Genomic DNA, 14,125 nt, shown 5'->3' with positions numbered 1-14,125 from the left:
AGGGAGATTATTTTTCGACCCAATTTATTTGTCTTTTCTGAAAGTTGATTAAAATAAATTCTACAGCCAGAGTGCGCAGAATTTTTTACCCTCGTACATGAAAAAATAATAGTATTAAAGATACCATTCTTTTAGGACTACGCTGAAGAAGCCACAGAAGTAACATCTGTGGCCTTTCAATTCATTCCTCTTATTTTTCTAATAAACAACTTACATGAAACACTTTTTAGTGCTCATCAATATTCTTCTGGAATCAAAAGTGGAAACCATGTTGCTGGTATAGTTTTTGCAGCATACAGAGGACAATCAATACCACCTGCATTTTAGAATGGCAATGAATGTACTAGAATTATGTACAGATCATTTTTTCATGGACAAAAGAAAGTTTAAAGCCGCGTATCCACTTGCAGATATAAATGAGCGATTGAACGATTAAGACATCGTAATCGTTCAATCGGTCATTAATCGTACATAATTTGGGCAGTGTAATGTCGGAAATGACCAGTGATTGCGCGGTCCCGCTGGTCGTTTTTAAAAGAACCCCAAAAATTAAATGAATTGTTATTTACACAAATGTTGGTCTCACTATCTTAAGGAACATTAACCAGACTGCAGCCACTCACTGTCAGCACATAGAGCAAAGAGCTGGCAACAACTGGGCAGGAAATTTAACTGCAGCTCAGTAAGCAAATAGTGAAAGTTGCACATGAATGGACAGAAGTGGCTGATCCATACTGAAGCCTTATTTGCTACACATCTCCTGTCCTAGTGTTTACAGAGTTCCGTAGTAAGGAGTGTTCTCTCATCTTGTATGGATAAAAATATATTACTTGCTATGCTCTTAACACAATACATTAGCCAAATCCTAATTTCAATGTTTTAAACAAGTCTCCCACATTTGGGCACCCAATTCTCATCCTCCGCCCACAATATAGTGATTGTGGGATTGTAGTTACTTGTCCACTATGTTGTAAAGGCAATGTAGAGAAAAGTTATGGCTGGAAAACCATCACGCAGATTTGCTACAACAAACTGTGTAGTGAATGCAGCTTATGACTGTTGGGACTACCATAAATTCTGTTGCATTCTTTACACCTCTACATCATGGTGGACTAAACTCTCCTTCCATTCTCTCTGCAGTGGACCCTATTGGAAGTGATCAAGTAAGGTAAAAATTTCAGGGGGTAGGGAATTGTGGTATTATAACCTCATCCATTCCCTACATGGTAAGGTGATAAATGGACCTCTTTAGTGCACCCTAACAGTGAGCAACCTATGTTAAAAAAAAAAACCAATGTGGTTAATATGGGGCTTGCAAATGTACATTAATAGATATCAGATGGATAACAATGGCATTTTGTACAATCTTAGTTTTGCTCTTCAATTCCTAGCATTTCAACATGCAGAATAAATAGGTTTGGACAGAAGTCTATTGCTGTTCATATCATAGTTTAATTTAGATGTATGGTTTATATTTCATTATATCAGGACTGTCCAAACTAGTGGCCTGCAGAAAATAGTTTTTGTGGCCTTCAGCTTCACTGAGAACTCCAGACTGGTGATTGACTTGGACTGCAGACACAGATAAAACATATATATCCCCTACCTTCATGGGATTTCTAGGGCAGTACTGAATTTAATATTCAGCCAACAACTTTGAAAGAGCATATTTATGTAACAAGGACTGGATTAATATTTTTGGTGAGGTAATGCCCCTAAAACTCATTTGTGAAAAAGCAGTCTGTGCCCACATCTGTGAAGATGGAGAAATACTGTGCTAACTGCTTGCTGATAACTGTCAGGGCTAGCCAGAGCGCCAGGCATGCACACAGCTCTCTGAAGAATGCACACCAGACTGTCACACCATGGCAGGGCAGGAAGATGAATGGTTTGCCCTATGACCTGGCTGTTTCTGTAACTAACTTGCTCACATATTTAAAACAGAAAATGCATAATGTACATAAGACATTTCATTAAGAGACTGCACCTCTTTTATACCAAAGTCCCAGGTCTGACCTGGGATTTGGAACACTTTTCTAAACCGGGACAGACCACTTTTACACTGCGGCGCCGACCCAGGCATACCGTTCACATCGGAGCCGGGTCTGCAGTGACCCGGATCTTCCGGCACAGGTAAGCATCACTTCTTCCCCTCCCTCTTACCTAACTCTCCACTGCGGTACAGAGGCAGGGAAGGCGGGTGGGGGAGCTGGTCGGCTGGCCCTGGATGCAGAGGTCGCTTGGAGAAGTCATCTCCAAGCTCCACTGAAGCTGGCCAATCGAGCAGCATGTGGCACAATCTGGGTCATCGTGAACCGGATCGCACAGTTTACATATGAATGACCCGTGGCCAACCCTGCAAGCTGCCTGAGTTGGATCCCCGGTGAATCCATTTACCATGACAAAAATCCCAAGTTGATGCGCGTTCACATGCATCAACCCAGGATTTTTAAGCCGGTGTAAAATTCTGCCTGAGCTGCATTAAGGTTAGTCCAATGCTCACCCTCAATCATCTAGTGCAGTGATTCCCAACCTCGGTCCTCAAGGCACACTAACAGTCCTGGTTTTAGTGATATCCATGGTTGAGCACAGATGGTTAAAACAAAATAACTGAGGTACTAATTAAGTCACCTGTGCTCAAGTATGGTTATCCTTAAAACCTGGACTGTAGTGTACCTTGAGGACCGTGGATAGGAACCCCTGATCTAGTATATGGTAAGTAATTTCTTCATAGGGTCCAATGATACCCTTTTACAGTGTTGATGAAGTTGCTATAATTAGATTGAAAGTAACATGGGTGTAGGAAATCTGTAAACAGGTTGCAAAGAAAAGGTACTGTTATGGAGCATACACACGGTCAGATTTGTCAGATGAACGACTGAAAGATTTGAACGATTTCACCAAAGTTTTGAACGATTTGAACGATTGAATGATTTTTGACTGCATTAAAATGAATGGAATCGTCCAAGTCTGACTGCAAACACATCAGATGTCAGATATCGTTATCTGACAAACGGGAACGCGCATCGTTCATCGTCCATCGTCCAGGCATGTCAGATATGTTAGATTTTCCTTCAGATATGAACGACTGAACGATTTTTAAATCGTTATCGTTCAGATCTGAAGGAAAAATCTGACCGTGTGTATGCACCATTAAAAAGTCCAATATTTTGTAAATAGTGTATGCTTATTAAAAAGTTAAGGGCAGCAAAATTAAGTTATTTGCATACTGAATGGGTCTAAGAATGTAAAATAAATGCCAAATATTTTAGCATCTCCTACTATAGATTTTTTTTTTTAAATATATACTGAAATAAAATAAGCATCAACAAAACCCACAAAACAATGCTGCAAAATAAACAAATCTATTGCCACAAGACAAATTTACATCCAACTGGAAAAATGGGAAAAGGAGGTTTTAGGAAAGGGATGCTTCTCAGACCCATCTTTATCAAATAGGCCTTTTAATAAAAATCCATTAAAGATTGCAACCTTATCCTTAAAGCAAGCTAAAATCACAGGACAGCCACTATCAATGACAGCCTAGGGTCACAGTCTTGTGTCTGGGAACCATTTCATTTGGTTCCTGGCAGTGAAGCTGTAGTATATACCGTACTTTTAATTCAGAGAGGGAAATCCTGTGATGTCACATCGCCTCACTAACGGGCAGATTAAATACCAGCCTGTGCTACAGAAATCCATGCCAACGATACGTATGACTTGCTTACCTGTCATCCCCTTGTTTTCTCCTATATAAATTATACCAAATATTTTATTAAGAAACAAATATTTGTTAGCTCTGGGGAAAAATAGTGAATTTAAAATTACAGTAAACTTATAGGTATTTGTTTAAATTTAAATTTAGAATTTCAAAATGGTTTTATTTTCACATTCTCTCTGTAAATGACAAATAAAATGTATTTCTGCCAATATACTACCAAAGTATAACCCCGTGTGCCCATAAAAACAGAAGGTGCAAGATTTACTAAGTGCTGCTTCTTGGGAAGTTTAACCTCGAAATTTAAAGCAGCAATAATATTATACACTGCACTTAATATTTTTTGCCGTTTTGACTTTCAAAGTCAAACACACTGAGAAAAGCTAGTAACTCCAGCCAATAATATTTGCTGCAGATGAAAACGTAAAAGAAAGAAAAAAAATACGACGGCACATCGCCCATAATTGAACTGATCACTCTGTGGGCGGCATTCAATTCTTTATAGCCGCTATCGCGCCCTACGGAGCTATTCAATTCTTGCTCCTGTCGGGAACGATGAGCTGCCAGCGCTACATTTCAGCTCGCAGCCCCTGGGGGATGAGAGCTGAAATGTGCGAAAAGTGACATGTTTGGCCGCCCAAACAACACTATTCGCGATCGCGCCCAGCACTTTGGTCGGGTTTAGCTGCTTTACGCGGCTAAACCTGACCTCTATGGGCGCGATTCAGCACGAAAATCTTGGACAATTGTATAGCGGCCCGCAATCTCCTGTCACTTCAGACGGGAGATGCGGGCCGCGAATACAATTGAATTCCGCCCTGTTTGTCTATCACATGAACACATACACACTGGGGTTAATTTCTTTGTCAAAAAACAATTAAAGTACGAGATTTTGTGAGGAAACCCATGTAAACATGGGGAAAGCATACATCATCACACAAATAGGCAAACATGGGGAGAGCAGACAACGCCACACAGATAGGGCCATGGTGGGAATCAGTCACTTGACCTCAGTATTGTGAGGTAGCAATGCTAATTACTGCACCACTATGCTGCCCAAGTACAAAATGTTTCTAATCATTAAGGCAGAGGTTCCCAAATGCGGTCCTCAAAGCAACTTAAGGGGTATATTAACTAAAGTACGTTTTTAGAAGTGGAGATGTAGCCCATAGCAACCAATCAGAATCTACTTTACATTTAACTAGCACCTTCTAGATCTAGAAGATAGTAGCTAGAATCTGATTGGTTGCTATGGGCAACATCTCCACTTGTAAAAACGCTCACTTTAGTAAATTTACCCCTAATAGTCCAGATGTTAAGGATATCCATGCTTGACCGGGAAACAGTCAGTATTCCGGTGGCCGCGATGCTGACGCTGATATTACCGGCGCCGAAATCCCGACGCCAACATCCCAACCGTCGGGATACCGAAGGCAAGTAGCAGGATGGAGTGAGGGTTAGGGTTAGGCGTTAAGGGGAGGAGGGTTAGGTTTAGGGTGCGGGGAGGGATTCTGACAGACGGGATCCTGACTTCCGGCATCCCATACCGATTCCGTTTGACCACGTGACTTAATTAGTACCTCAGCCAATTTGATTTAACCACCTGTGCTCATGGATAGCACTAAAACTTGAACTGTTGGGGTGCCTTGAGGACCACTTTTGGGAACTTTTGCATTAAGGGATATGATACAGGATTATAAATAATAAAGTAAGCATAGAATAATAAACATTCAAACAAATATATTTTATAGTACCAGCTCCATTGAATCATTACCACATATTACAAGTACTGGTAATTTACACTGACAGACATTTCATCAGCACAAGTCTAGAATCAGATATCTTATAGCACAAACTGTGTATGTGGACAAGATAGAATAAAGTTCAACAGCTAACTTTATTGAGAATTTGAAGCTCTATCAGGCAGACTCTTCCTACGCTGCCATAGTAAAAATTCACATGTGTAGTCATTCTAGGACAGCCAATAGCAAGAATGCCTCAGCAATCAAAGCTCATCTAGACAGCTATGCAAGGCATGTAGAAAACATACGTTAGTGTATATGGCAGGCTCAGAATGTACTTATACATGTGATATACACAACGGCAGGGGTTGGGAATAATTCACTGAGCAATAATATAAATGAAAAAAAAATGTTGTAGGAAAACAAATATATACAGACATTTAGAAAATACAGTTCAAGAAACAAGGAAATAATATGTTACACAATTGAGTCACTGCTGAACAAAATAAAAACCATGAGGTAAACTAGTCATAATTTATACTATGGGCAGCCACATGCCATAACAAAGATATATACAATGGCAATGTACCATGCTGCTTCTTTGTTTATCATACATACGATAATATAGAACCATACGTAAGAGTATAACAAATACATATTGATACCAATTGTGACTAGCTATCTGCTCATAAGAGATTACAAACAATCTGGAATGCAAAACTGCTATATTTATGGAATACTCAACTACAACTAGGTAAACACACCAATACACTGACAATATGAATATTAAGCACAGTGGCAAACTCCGCTTCCTACAAAATAAAGAATAGCACATATAGAGAAAAACTAAAAATATCACAACACACACCATAAAATGAAAAACTATAAAAACTGTACTCCATTAAATAAGCAAATTTCCACAGAAAAACAAAACATACTCATGACCTCATATATTGTGGAATTCAATTCAGCGCGATTCTGAATAGCCCCGGGGGAGCTCCCGGGGCTATTCAATTCATGGCGCTGTTAAGTCGGAGAATGACGGTTATCGCAACTTAACCTGGATGTATAGTCGCGAGAACCGGCATTCTCCTACTAAAAAGCCGTCCGCAAGGCTGTTCGTGCCGCGCTAAGCCGGAAACAGCCGCTCGGATGGTATTTTTGTTGGATTTCTCCTCGCATCCCAAGGGGGGTGCAAGAAGAAATTCTTTAGCCCGACCAAACATTGCATTGAATAGCTTCGGAAGCTCCCTCCTGGGGCTATTCATCATTGCTTTGAATTGAATACTCCACATAGAGTAAATGCTGGGTACACACTAAACAGATATATCCGCAGATATATCTGCAGATGATGGTTGTTCGTACACACTAAACAACCATCATCTGTGTTCAGTGTGTCAGTGTGTAGGAGGGGGTAGGTACCGCTGGTCGGGGGGGTGTCCGCCCCCCTCCCCGCAGCTGCCGCTGCATGTGTACGGGTGGTCTGACTTGCCGATGCACAGATATGTCTGCAGATATATCTGTGTACAGCACAGCCAATGCGATATGTCTGTGAACGACGTCGTTCATAGACATATCGCGGGTACACACTGGCCGACAGGCCGACAGGCAGCCAATATATCTGTCAGTGTTTACCCAGCTTTAGAGGAGCAAATCCAACTACAGGGAGCAAATTAGCACCTGTACAAACCATGCTGTGATACAAGATGTGTAACTGCAATTTATTTTGCATGCAGCAAACAAATACTATACTGCTTTATATCACACTGCTATTTAGCCTTCAGCTCACAGCCTACCAACTCAAACTATGCCCACAAATCCAGTTTATGGGGGGAAAAAAACCACCATAAAACACAAAATCCACACAGAGCGGACCAAACCTCTAATAAATTTGATACAGCAATACCAGTCAGAGATGACAATTTGTGTGCTATATTGTGGGGACTGCACTAACTCCATTTCAGAAAAGTATTTATAAAAATGACTCCCCACACGTGCATAGTGGTAGTTGATCCACTGGAATTCACTCTCCTGAAGAAACCAGGGAGGCTAAACTGGCTGCAGAGCAGAATACAATTATGCCTAACCCCAGTTTCTTTTTCTAAATATAGTGATGTAAAAACCAATTGCCAACAGTGACAAATAGTTTTAAATCTGATCACATCAGCGAAATGCAGGGATAAGTAGTTCCAATCTTGGCGCTTGAGGAGGACAATTTTTTCAAAGCTCCAAATGGTGTAAAAAACCTGTTGTTAGCCATCATCATCGGTTGCTGCAGATTGCACTGATGCAAAATATAGTAGCGCTGCATTTACCTACTCTGTTTTCTCAGTCACCAGCAGTCTAACTTCAGCCAGAGTTAATGTGAAATGCAAATACATATATTTAACCCAGCAGACATAAAGCGAAGTCTCTCTGGCTTCACTGGTTCCCATTGCGCTAATGTCTTTGGTGGTATAGCTAAGGTCATCTTGTTAAATTAAAGGAGGTATGGCACATTGCGCCCATTGGCATTGCAGGTTATCCCTCGCACTCCCATATACTTGCACTGTCGGCACTACTGTAAACGTTGGATGAGTGCGCAGCTGCAGTCAGGCAGGTTTACCACTTGGTAAATTGTGATTAGGTGGAATAAACCTTTTCTCTGACTGAAACACCAATGAAAGCATTCATCTCCAATTTATATAGACCCTTTACATTCTGTGGGAGGATACCACTATACAGTGCACAGGAATTCATACTTCAATAAAAAGACAGGTCTAAAAGTAGAAAATTACCATAACAATGAATAAGGCCATAGGTAAATGTAATCCAAATAACTCAAGACTGTACAAGCTACCAAGAGAAAACAATATTTGTCCACATAGAATATAAAAGGTCATTTTGATAATAGAATTTCAAAAACAATTATTCCTGTGTGTAATTTACAGTAAAATATTAAAAAGGCTTTTTTGTAACAAAATATACTAAAATAGACCAATGAAAGGTGCATACACACGTAAAGATTTTCTGTCCAACCATCCAACTAGTTGATTGGTTGTGATGAAAATCTGGTAAGGTATGAAAGCAAATGACAATCAGCAATTTGCTCCCAAGTGCCGGAAAATGGACAAAAACTGTTATTTGTTAAATGTTTGATCTAAACAACTTGTTCAAACTTGTCTGAACGTCCATTTTCATCTGTTTTCTGGCATTTAGGAGCTAATTGCTGATCATCAGTTACTCCCATACGTTACCAGATTTTCATTCCAACCAATCAACTAGTGGGATGGTTGGACAGAAAATCTTTAGGTGTGTACCCAGCCTTAAATGGACAACCATCTCAGCAACTTATTCACAAAACATTATATTATCTGTACTACATTCTTACATAGAAATACTGAAACTTACCGCAAATAATACTGTTTCAGAGCAAAGGCAGCATTTGAGCAACCTCTTGGAAAGTGAAAATCTTCTACTATTTCTCCCCACTGGTTCTTCTCTGAAACCTAAGGTTACATAAAAATGATCGCCACATATTTTCTAAATCTTTTTTTTTTGCACACAAATACAATGTATAAACACAATACAACCAAGTAGTCACATACTTTGCTATGTGTACAGCACAGATAAGTGTTATTGTTGTGAAATGCAGCAAGTGGTTCCCTATGCTTCCCACTCTACAGCACAGTGATAGGGAGGGAAGCCCAGCGGGGGGAGGGAACTGCATATAGACGCATCCATAACACTAATCACCGGAGAAGCCTTGTTCTGTACAGCGCTTTAATACCTTCAATTCATATCGGTATACAGCCCAAAATGGCTATAGACACACGCCTGAACTCTATTGTTTCTTCCCCGGCTGCCTGTGTACTGTAAAGGGGAGGGCAGATAAGCTCCTGTGCCCTCCTCCCACCCCGGGCGCCGGGCACGATTAGAGCTGGGGAAGCATTGCCCGCTTATTTTAACTTTCACGGAAAGTAGCAGTGTGAGTTCGGTGCGCCCGGAGCCGCAGGCATGGGGAGATGTATAGATATATATAGCGGGCTGGGGGTACCAGGATATCGAGCCAGGCCTGCTACTAGGCCCACAAGTGTCAGACACGCCGGCTACTAGTAATCGCTGGGAACCCCCCATATCACAGGCGGTCATAGGGATGCCGTGTCCAGAGCTGTGCCAGTTGGGGGGCTGGAGAGATGACCAAAAGCCACTTAAAGGCCCTGCCAGTGTTTGCAACAATGACTCCGGAAATTGGGGTGCGCCACACCCCGACATAGCTATAGGCAGCAGGCTGGGGGGAAATATGGCGCTTACTATTAGCAACATCAGCAGGCTCACCCCTGCACACAGGGTATTAGTACTACAGCGATTACTATGAGAAACATCAGCAGGCTCACCCCCCACACACAGGGTATTAGTACAGGTATTACTATTAGCAACATCAGCAGGCTCACCCCCCACACACAGGGTATTAGTACAGGTATTACTATTAGCAACATCAGCAGGCTCACCCCTGCACACAGGGTATTAATACTACAGCGATTACTATGGGAAACATCAGCAGGCTCACCCCCCACACACAGGGTATTAGTACAGGTATTACTATTAGCAACATCAGCAGGCTCACCCCTGCACACAGGGTATTAATACTACAGCGATTACTATGGGAAACATCAGCAGGCTCACCCCCCACACACAGGGTATTAGTACAGGTATTACTATTAGCAACATCAGCAGGCTCACCCCTGCACACAGGGTATTAATACTACAGCGATTACTATGAGAAACAGCAGGCTCACCCCCCCCCCCCACAGGATATTAGTAAAGGCATTACAGCGATTACTATGGGAAACATCAGCAGCGTGTTACAGAACAACAGAAGGAAAGTTCCCTCACCTTGGCAAATCCTCCCAAAGTTGTAACTCTGGTGTAGAGGGAGTGCAGGTCCAGCTCTCTGCCCCCCACCGCGGGGATCTTCTTGAAACGGGACCTGCAGAGACACCGGGTAGCAGCTCGGTATGAAGGCTGGCACTGAGTGATACACACTACATTGATACATTCACCTGATGTCTGGGCCTCCTCTTGTTTATCCAGCCATGTGGCAAGATGAAGGCCACCAAAACTACAGTATCAAGGACTAAAGCAATATCACATCTGGCAGATGTGAAAGGTTTTCAAAACTAATATAAGGTTCAATTGGTTGCTAGTAATAAAGAAAACAACACTTCACCGAAAATGTATCAATTATTTTAAATCCATGCATTGCATTGAGCAATACAGATGAGGGACACTAGGATACCCTGTGTGAGATGCCAAGTAACAAGTGTAACTACAGTGTCTGGTAATGGTCTGTTCTCTGCACTCTGATATGAATCCAAAACAAGGCTAATGGCCTACAGATGTTGTATGCTGTGTAACCTGTACTCTCATAGATGTGCTGTCATTGTTGTATTGCTGTAAATATTATAATCCTACAGCAATAATGGTTAGCTAGCTATATACCATCATGTATACACAGATCTCACTATTCAGATTTTAAATGCCTGACATTTAAAAGTAAGGAGGTACGGTATGATGAGTGATTCTAGCTGTAGCCATAGATATATATACTGTACATCCTGTTAATGTGAAAAAGGCTAATACCAGTCAGAGTACTAGTAGGGCAATGTTAAAAGTTGTGCTGTATGTCTAGTAGGCCCTATCCAATAATGGACCTAGTAATCATCCTCCAGCATGGACGAGTTAGCATACTCTGGACACTTACTATAGCCCCTAATATGACCCCATGTACCATGAACCACAACGTCCTTAAGAGTGCAGAGGGACTTCCCCCGGCACAAGCCCTGATGTAACTCCCATCCACACATAAACAAGGTGTCAGACACTTCCAAGTACACTTCTCCCTCTCTCCTACAATTACTGGGGAGACTGAGCCACAGACAGGGTCAGGCAACTTCCACGGACGCGGACCTGCAGGGGCCAGCCGTGACATAAACACCCAGCTCCCCCCGGCCCGTGGTAGCATGCATTCATAGTGCATGTGCAGGATCTCCCTCCATATAACACACACAGTGAGGTCCATCTCCCCCTCCCCCATGTGATATACTCAGTCCCGCTGCCTGTGTAGCACTCTCACCCTCTGCTCTCATGGAACTGCCGCAGCTCGTCCAGGAACGCCAGCCCCTTTCTCCGGTGATCGGGCTCCGCTTTTACCGTCGAGTTAGACATTGTACGATGCGGCCACAGGAGACCGGGCAGCCCCGGGTGTCCTCAGATACCCGGCTGGTGATGTCGGTCTGCAGGGAGCGCTGCTGGGAGTTACCGCAGGAGGCCGGCGGCTCCGGGCGAGGGGGTGGCAGCCTCCTGCTCCTCGGCTCTCAGGAGAGGAGGGAGCCGGCGGTGGCCCCGATCCCGCTCATGGACCGCACAGGAGGCGCTGGCAGGAGCCGGGACAGGGGGGGACACGGGGAAAGTTCAGGCCGCGGGCAGAGGGGGAGACCACGACGAGGAGTGTGAGGCGGAGTGTCGGCCCGAGCGCTGTCCGGGCTCCTGGCACTCACAGTCCCCCTTCCTCAGCACCGGCGCCCGTCCGATTCCTGCCTGACACGGAGCATGTTCTGCCGGGCCGCTGCGGGCTCCCAGACTCCCTTTGTGTTGGTGCCTTATGCCGGCGGTTGGACTCCGGGTGCGCTGCTGCCCGCGGCCCCCTCCGCTCTCCCCTCAGTGATCCCTCGCTCATGTACCCGCGCACAGGCGCCGGGGCTCAGCGGCCGCGGAATCGAGCGCTCCTCGCTCTGCCTCACAGACAAAAAGACCTAAGGCCGCGGCGGCCACTGCTGCTCCTGCTGCTGGTGTTGGTGAGGGGGACAGAAAGCGCAGAACAGCGACCCCTTAGCGCCGGCCGCTGGTACTGCAAGCCGGGCCTGCACCTCGCACGGAGCGCGCGCCCCCGCTGCCTGCGCACTCCCGCGGCGATGGAGACGGAGAGTTGCGGTGGCGTGCCCGCGCACGGGGGGCTCTACAGAGGTGACCCGTGGCCGCGCTTCTCTCGAGAACTGACTGCGGCGCGCACGCGGCGGGGGAACAATAGGAGAAGCAGAGCTGCTGAACGAGCTCAGGGGAGGTGTGCAAAGTGTCGATAGCATTGGAGGACGAACGAGGCAGAAACAACATGAAACCGACCGTTGGGACAGCCTTAGGGAGCGTGGTAAAAGAGCCAGCTGACCCGATAGCTTTTCCTGTTTTTTATTTTTTATTCTTTGAATGCAGACGTCACGGGCCGTTGTGAACCCCCCACCATTTTCCGGCTCAGGGTCTCCCGGATAGATTGTTCCGAGGTGGCGGCATCGTGTCAGCATAATGCTGCCTGGCACACTTCCTGTTACTCTGGTCACCAGAGCCTGGTGTAGCTATAAGTGCCATGGAAGAAATACAGTACTTTAAACAATGTAAATGGTTCCCTGTAAAGAGCTGCTTCCTATGTCAATAAAGGAAATTATTAATGTAAACGCCATCACTGTTGAAAATATTTACCTTTATAATTATATAGCTGGAACGAAAAGGTATTTGCAGTATTAGTGCACCTGCCACCAAGGCACAGGCTAAGGTCTACATTATATACCACACACTACAAATACATTCTATTTTGAATGTAGCCAATAATTTTATATCAAACCAAAAGGACACTTAAGCTGCCCATACACGGTGCGATCTGCACCTTGCTATGCGACTTTGGATCCGACAGCCGACATCGGACGGTCCCCACACACTGAGCGATCGAGTGGCCGACTGCCCCATATGCCGGCACCCCCCCTTCCTCACCCACATAGTGCTGCGTGGGATCGTACATCACATCCCCAGATCAAGTGAACATGCAGTAAGATCTGGGGGTGTGATGTACGACCGCACGGGTGTGCGCACTGGCCAATATCATGCCCACACACGGTACGATATAGCAGCGATATACCAATCCGTCAGATTGGCTGCTATATCGCACCATGTATGGGCACCTTTAGGGCATGATCTAGTTAGGTGCGAGCTGTATGCTGCACTTACTGTATCTCCGGACTCGCATATTTCTGTGCGCAGCCCACAATAGGGATGAGAGCAGAAATGTGCGAGTCTGTGGAGAGATCGGGCTGCCAAGGAGGGCAAATTGCCATTCTTTAGCCTGTGTTTATGTGCTGTTCCAACATCCCCTTTGCACCTAATAGTATTGTTGTCAACTATCAATATTTTGTTCCTGAAATGTTGAGGAAGAGTTTCCTCCCATAACGACCCACTACACCTCTCTGCTTCCCCTCCACACAGACTGCACATTCGGACTTACCTACATCTATAATCTCATACACCTCCACTGCCAACAGCTCCGTCGCTGGCGCCTCAGGATTACATTTGTTCCTCTTTCAAACAGGTGGATTTGCATGGCAGGGGCATATTACAGTTCAATAAACAATACATATGTTGACACAATAGTAGCGGTATGTGCAACCCCACCTGGCAACATTTAAGAATTGTATAATGGACATAAAATACATACTGTAGATGGTCAGCACACTATAATGCAAGCAGTGTTAAATACAGTTTAGATGAGAAGGGGTGTCCAGCAAATTAAATTCATGTTTTTGTGATCCTGACAACTCCATCTTGTCCCACTGGCTCCTGCAACAGCTGTACTCCTTGCAAC

At 44.3% G+C, this 14,125-nt stretch overlaps 1 protein-coding gene across 1 annotated transcript in view; it reads right to left on the bottom strand.

The window, feature by feature from the left end:
* The window catches only part of ARID2 (AT-rich interaction domain 2), a 110,416-nt gene extending 98,086 nt beyond the window's left edge, over window positions 1-12,330 (bottom strand). The window contains exons 1-3 of the mRNA XM_088458063.1: window positions 11,576-12,330; window positions 10,336-10,429; window positions 8,851-8,948 (exon numbers count right to left, since the gene is read on the bottom strand). Coding sequence (XP_088314189.1) covers window positions 8,851-8,948; window positions 10,336-10,429; window positions 11,576-11,667 — 284 coding nt within the window. The 5' untranslated portion in view covers window positions 11,668-12,330. The remainder of the gene's footprint in view (window positions 1-8,850; window positions 8,949-10,335; window positions 10,430-11,575) is intronic.
* Between the last annotated feature and the right edge of the window lie 1,795 nt (window positions 12,331-14,125).

Source organism: Taudactylus pleione, unplaced genomic scaffold, assembly GCF_031769625.1.
Source record: "Taudactylus pleione unplaced genomic scaffold, aTauple2 ptg000041l, whole genome shotgun sequence".
NCBI lineage: Eukaryota > Metazoa > Chordata > Amphibia > Anura > Myobatrachidae > Taudactylus > Taudactylus pleione.
Note: the sequence above shows the minus strand (reverse complement) of the source record. Positions and strands in the feature narration are given on the sequence as shown.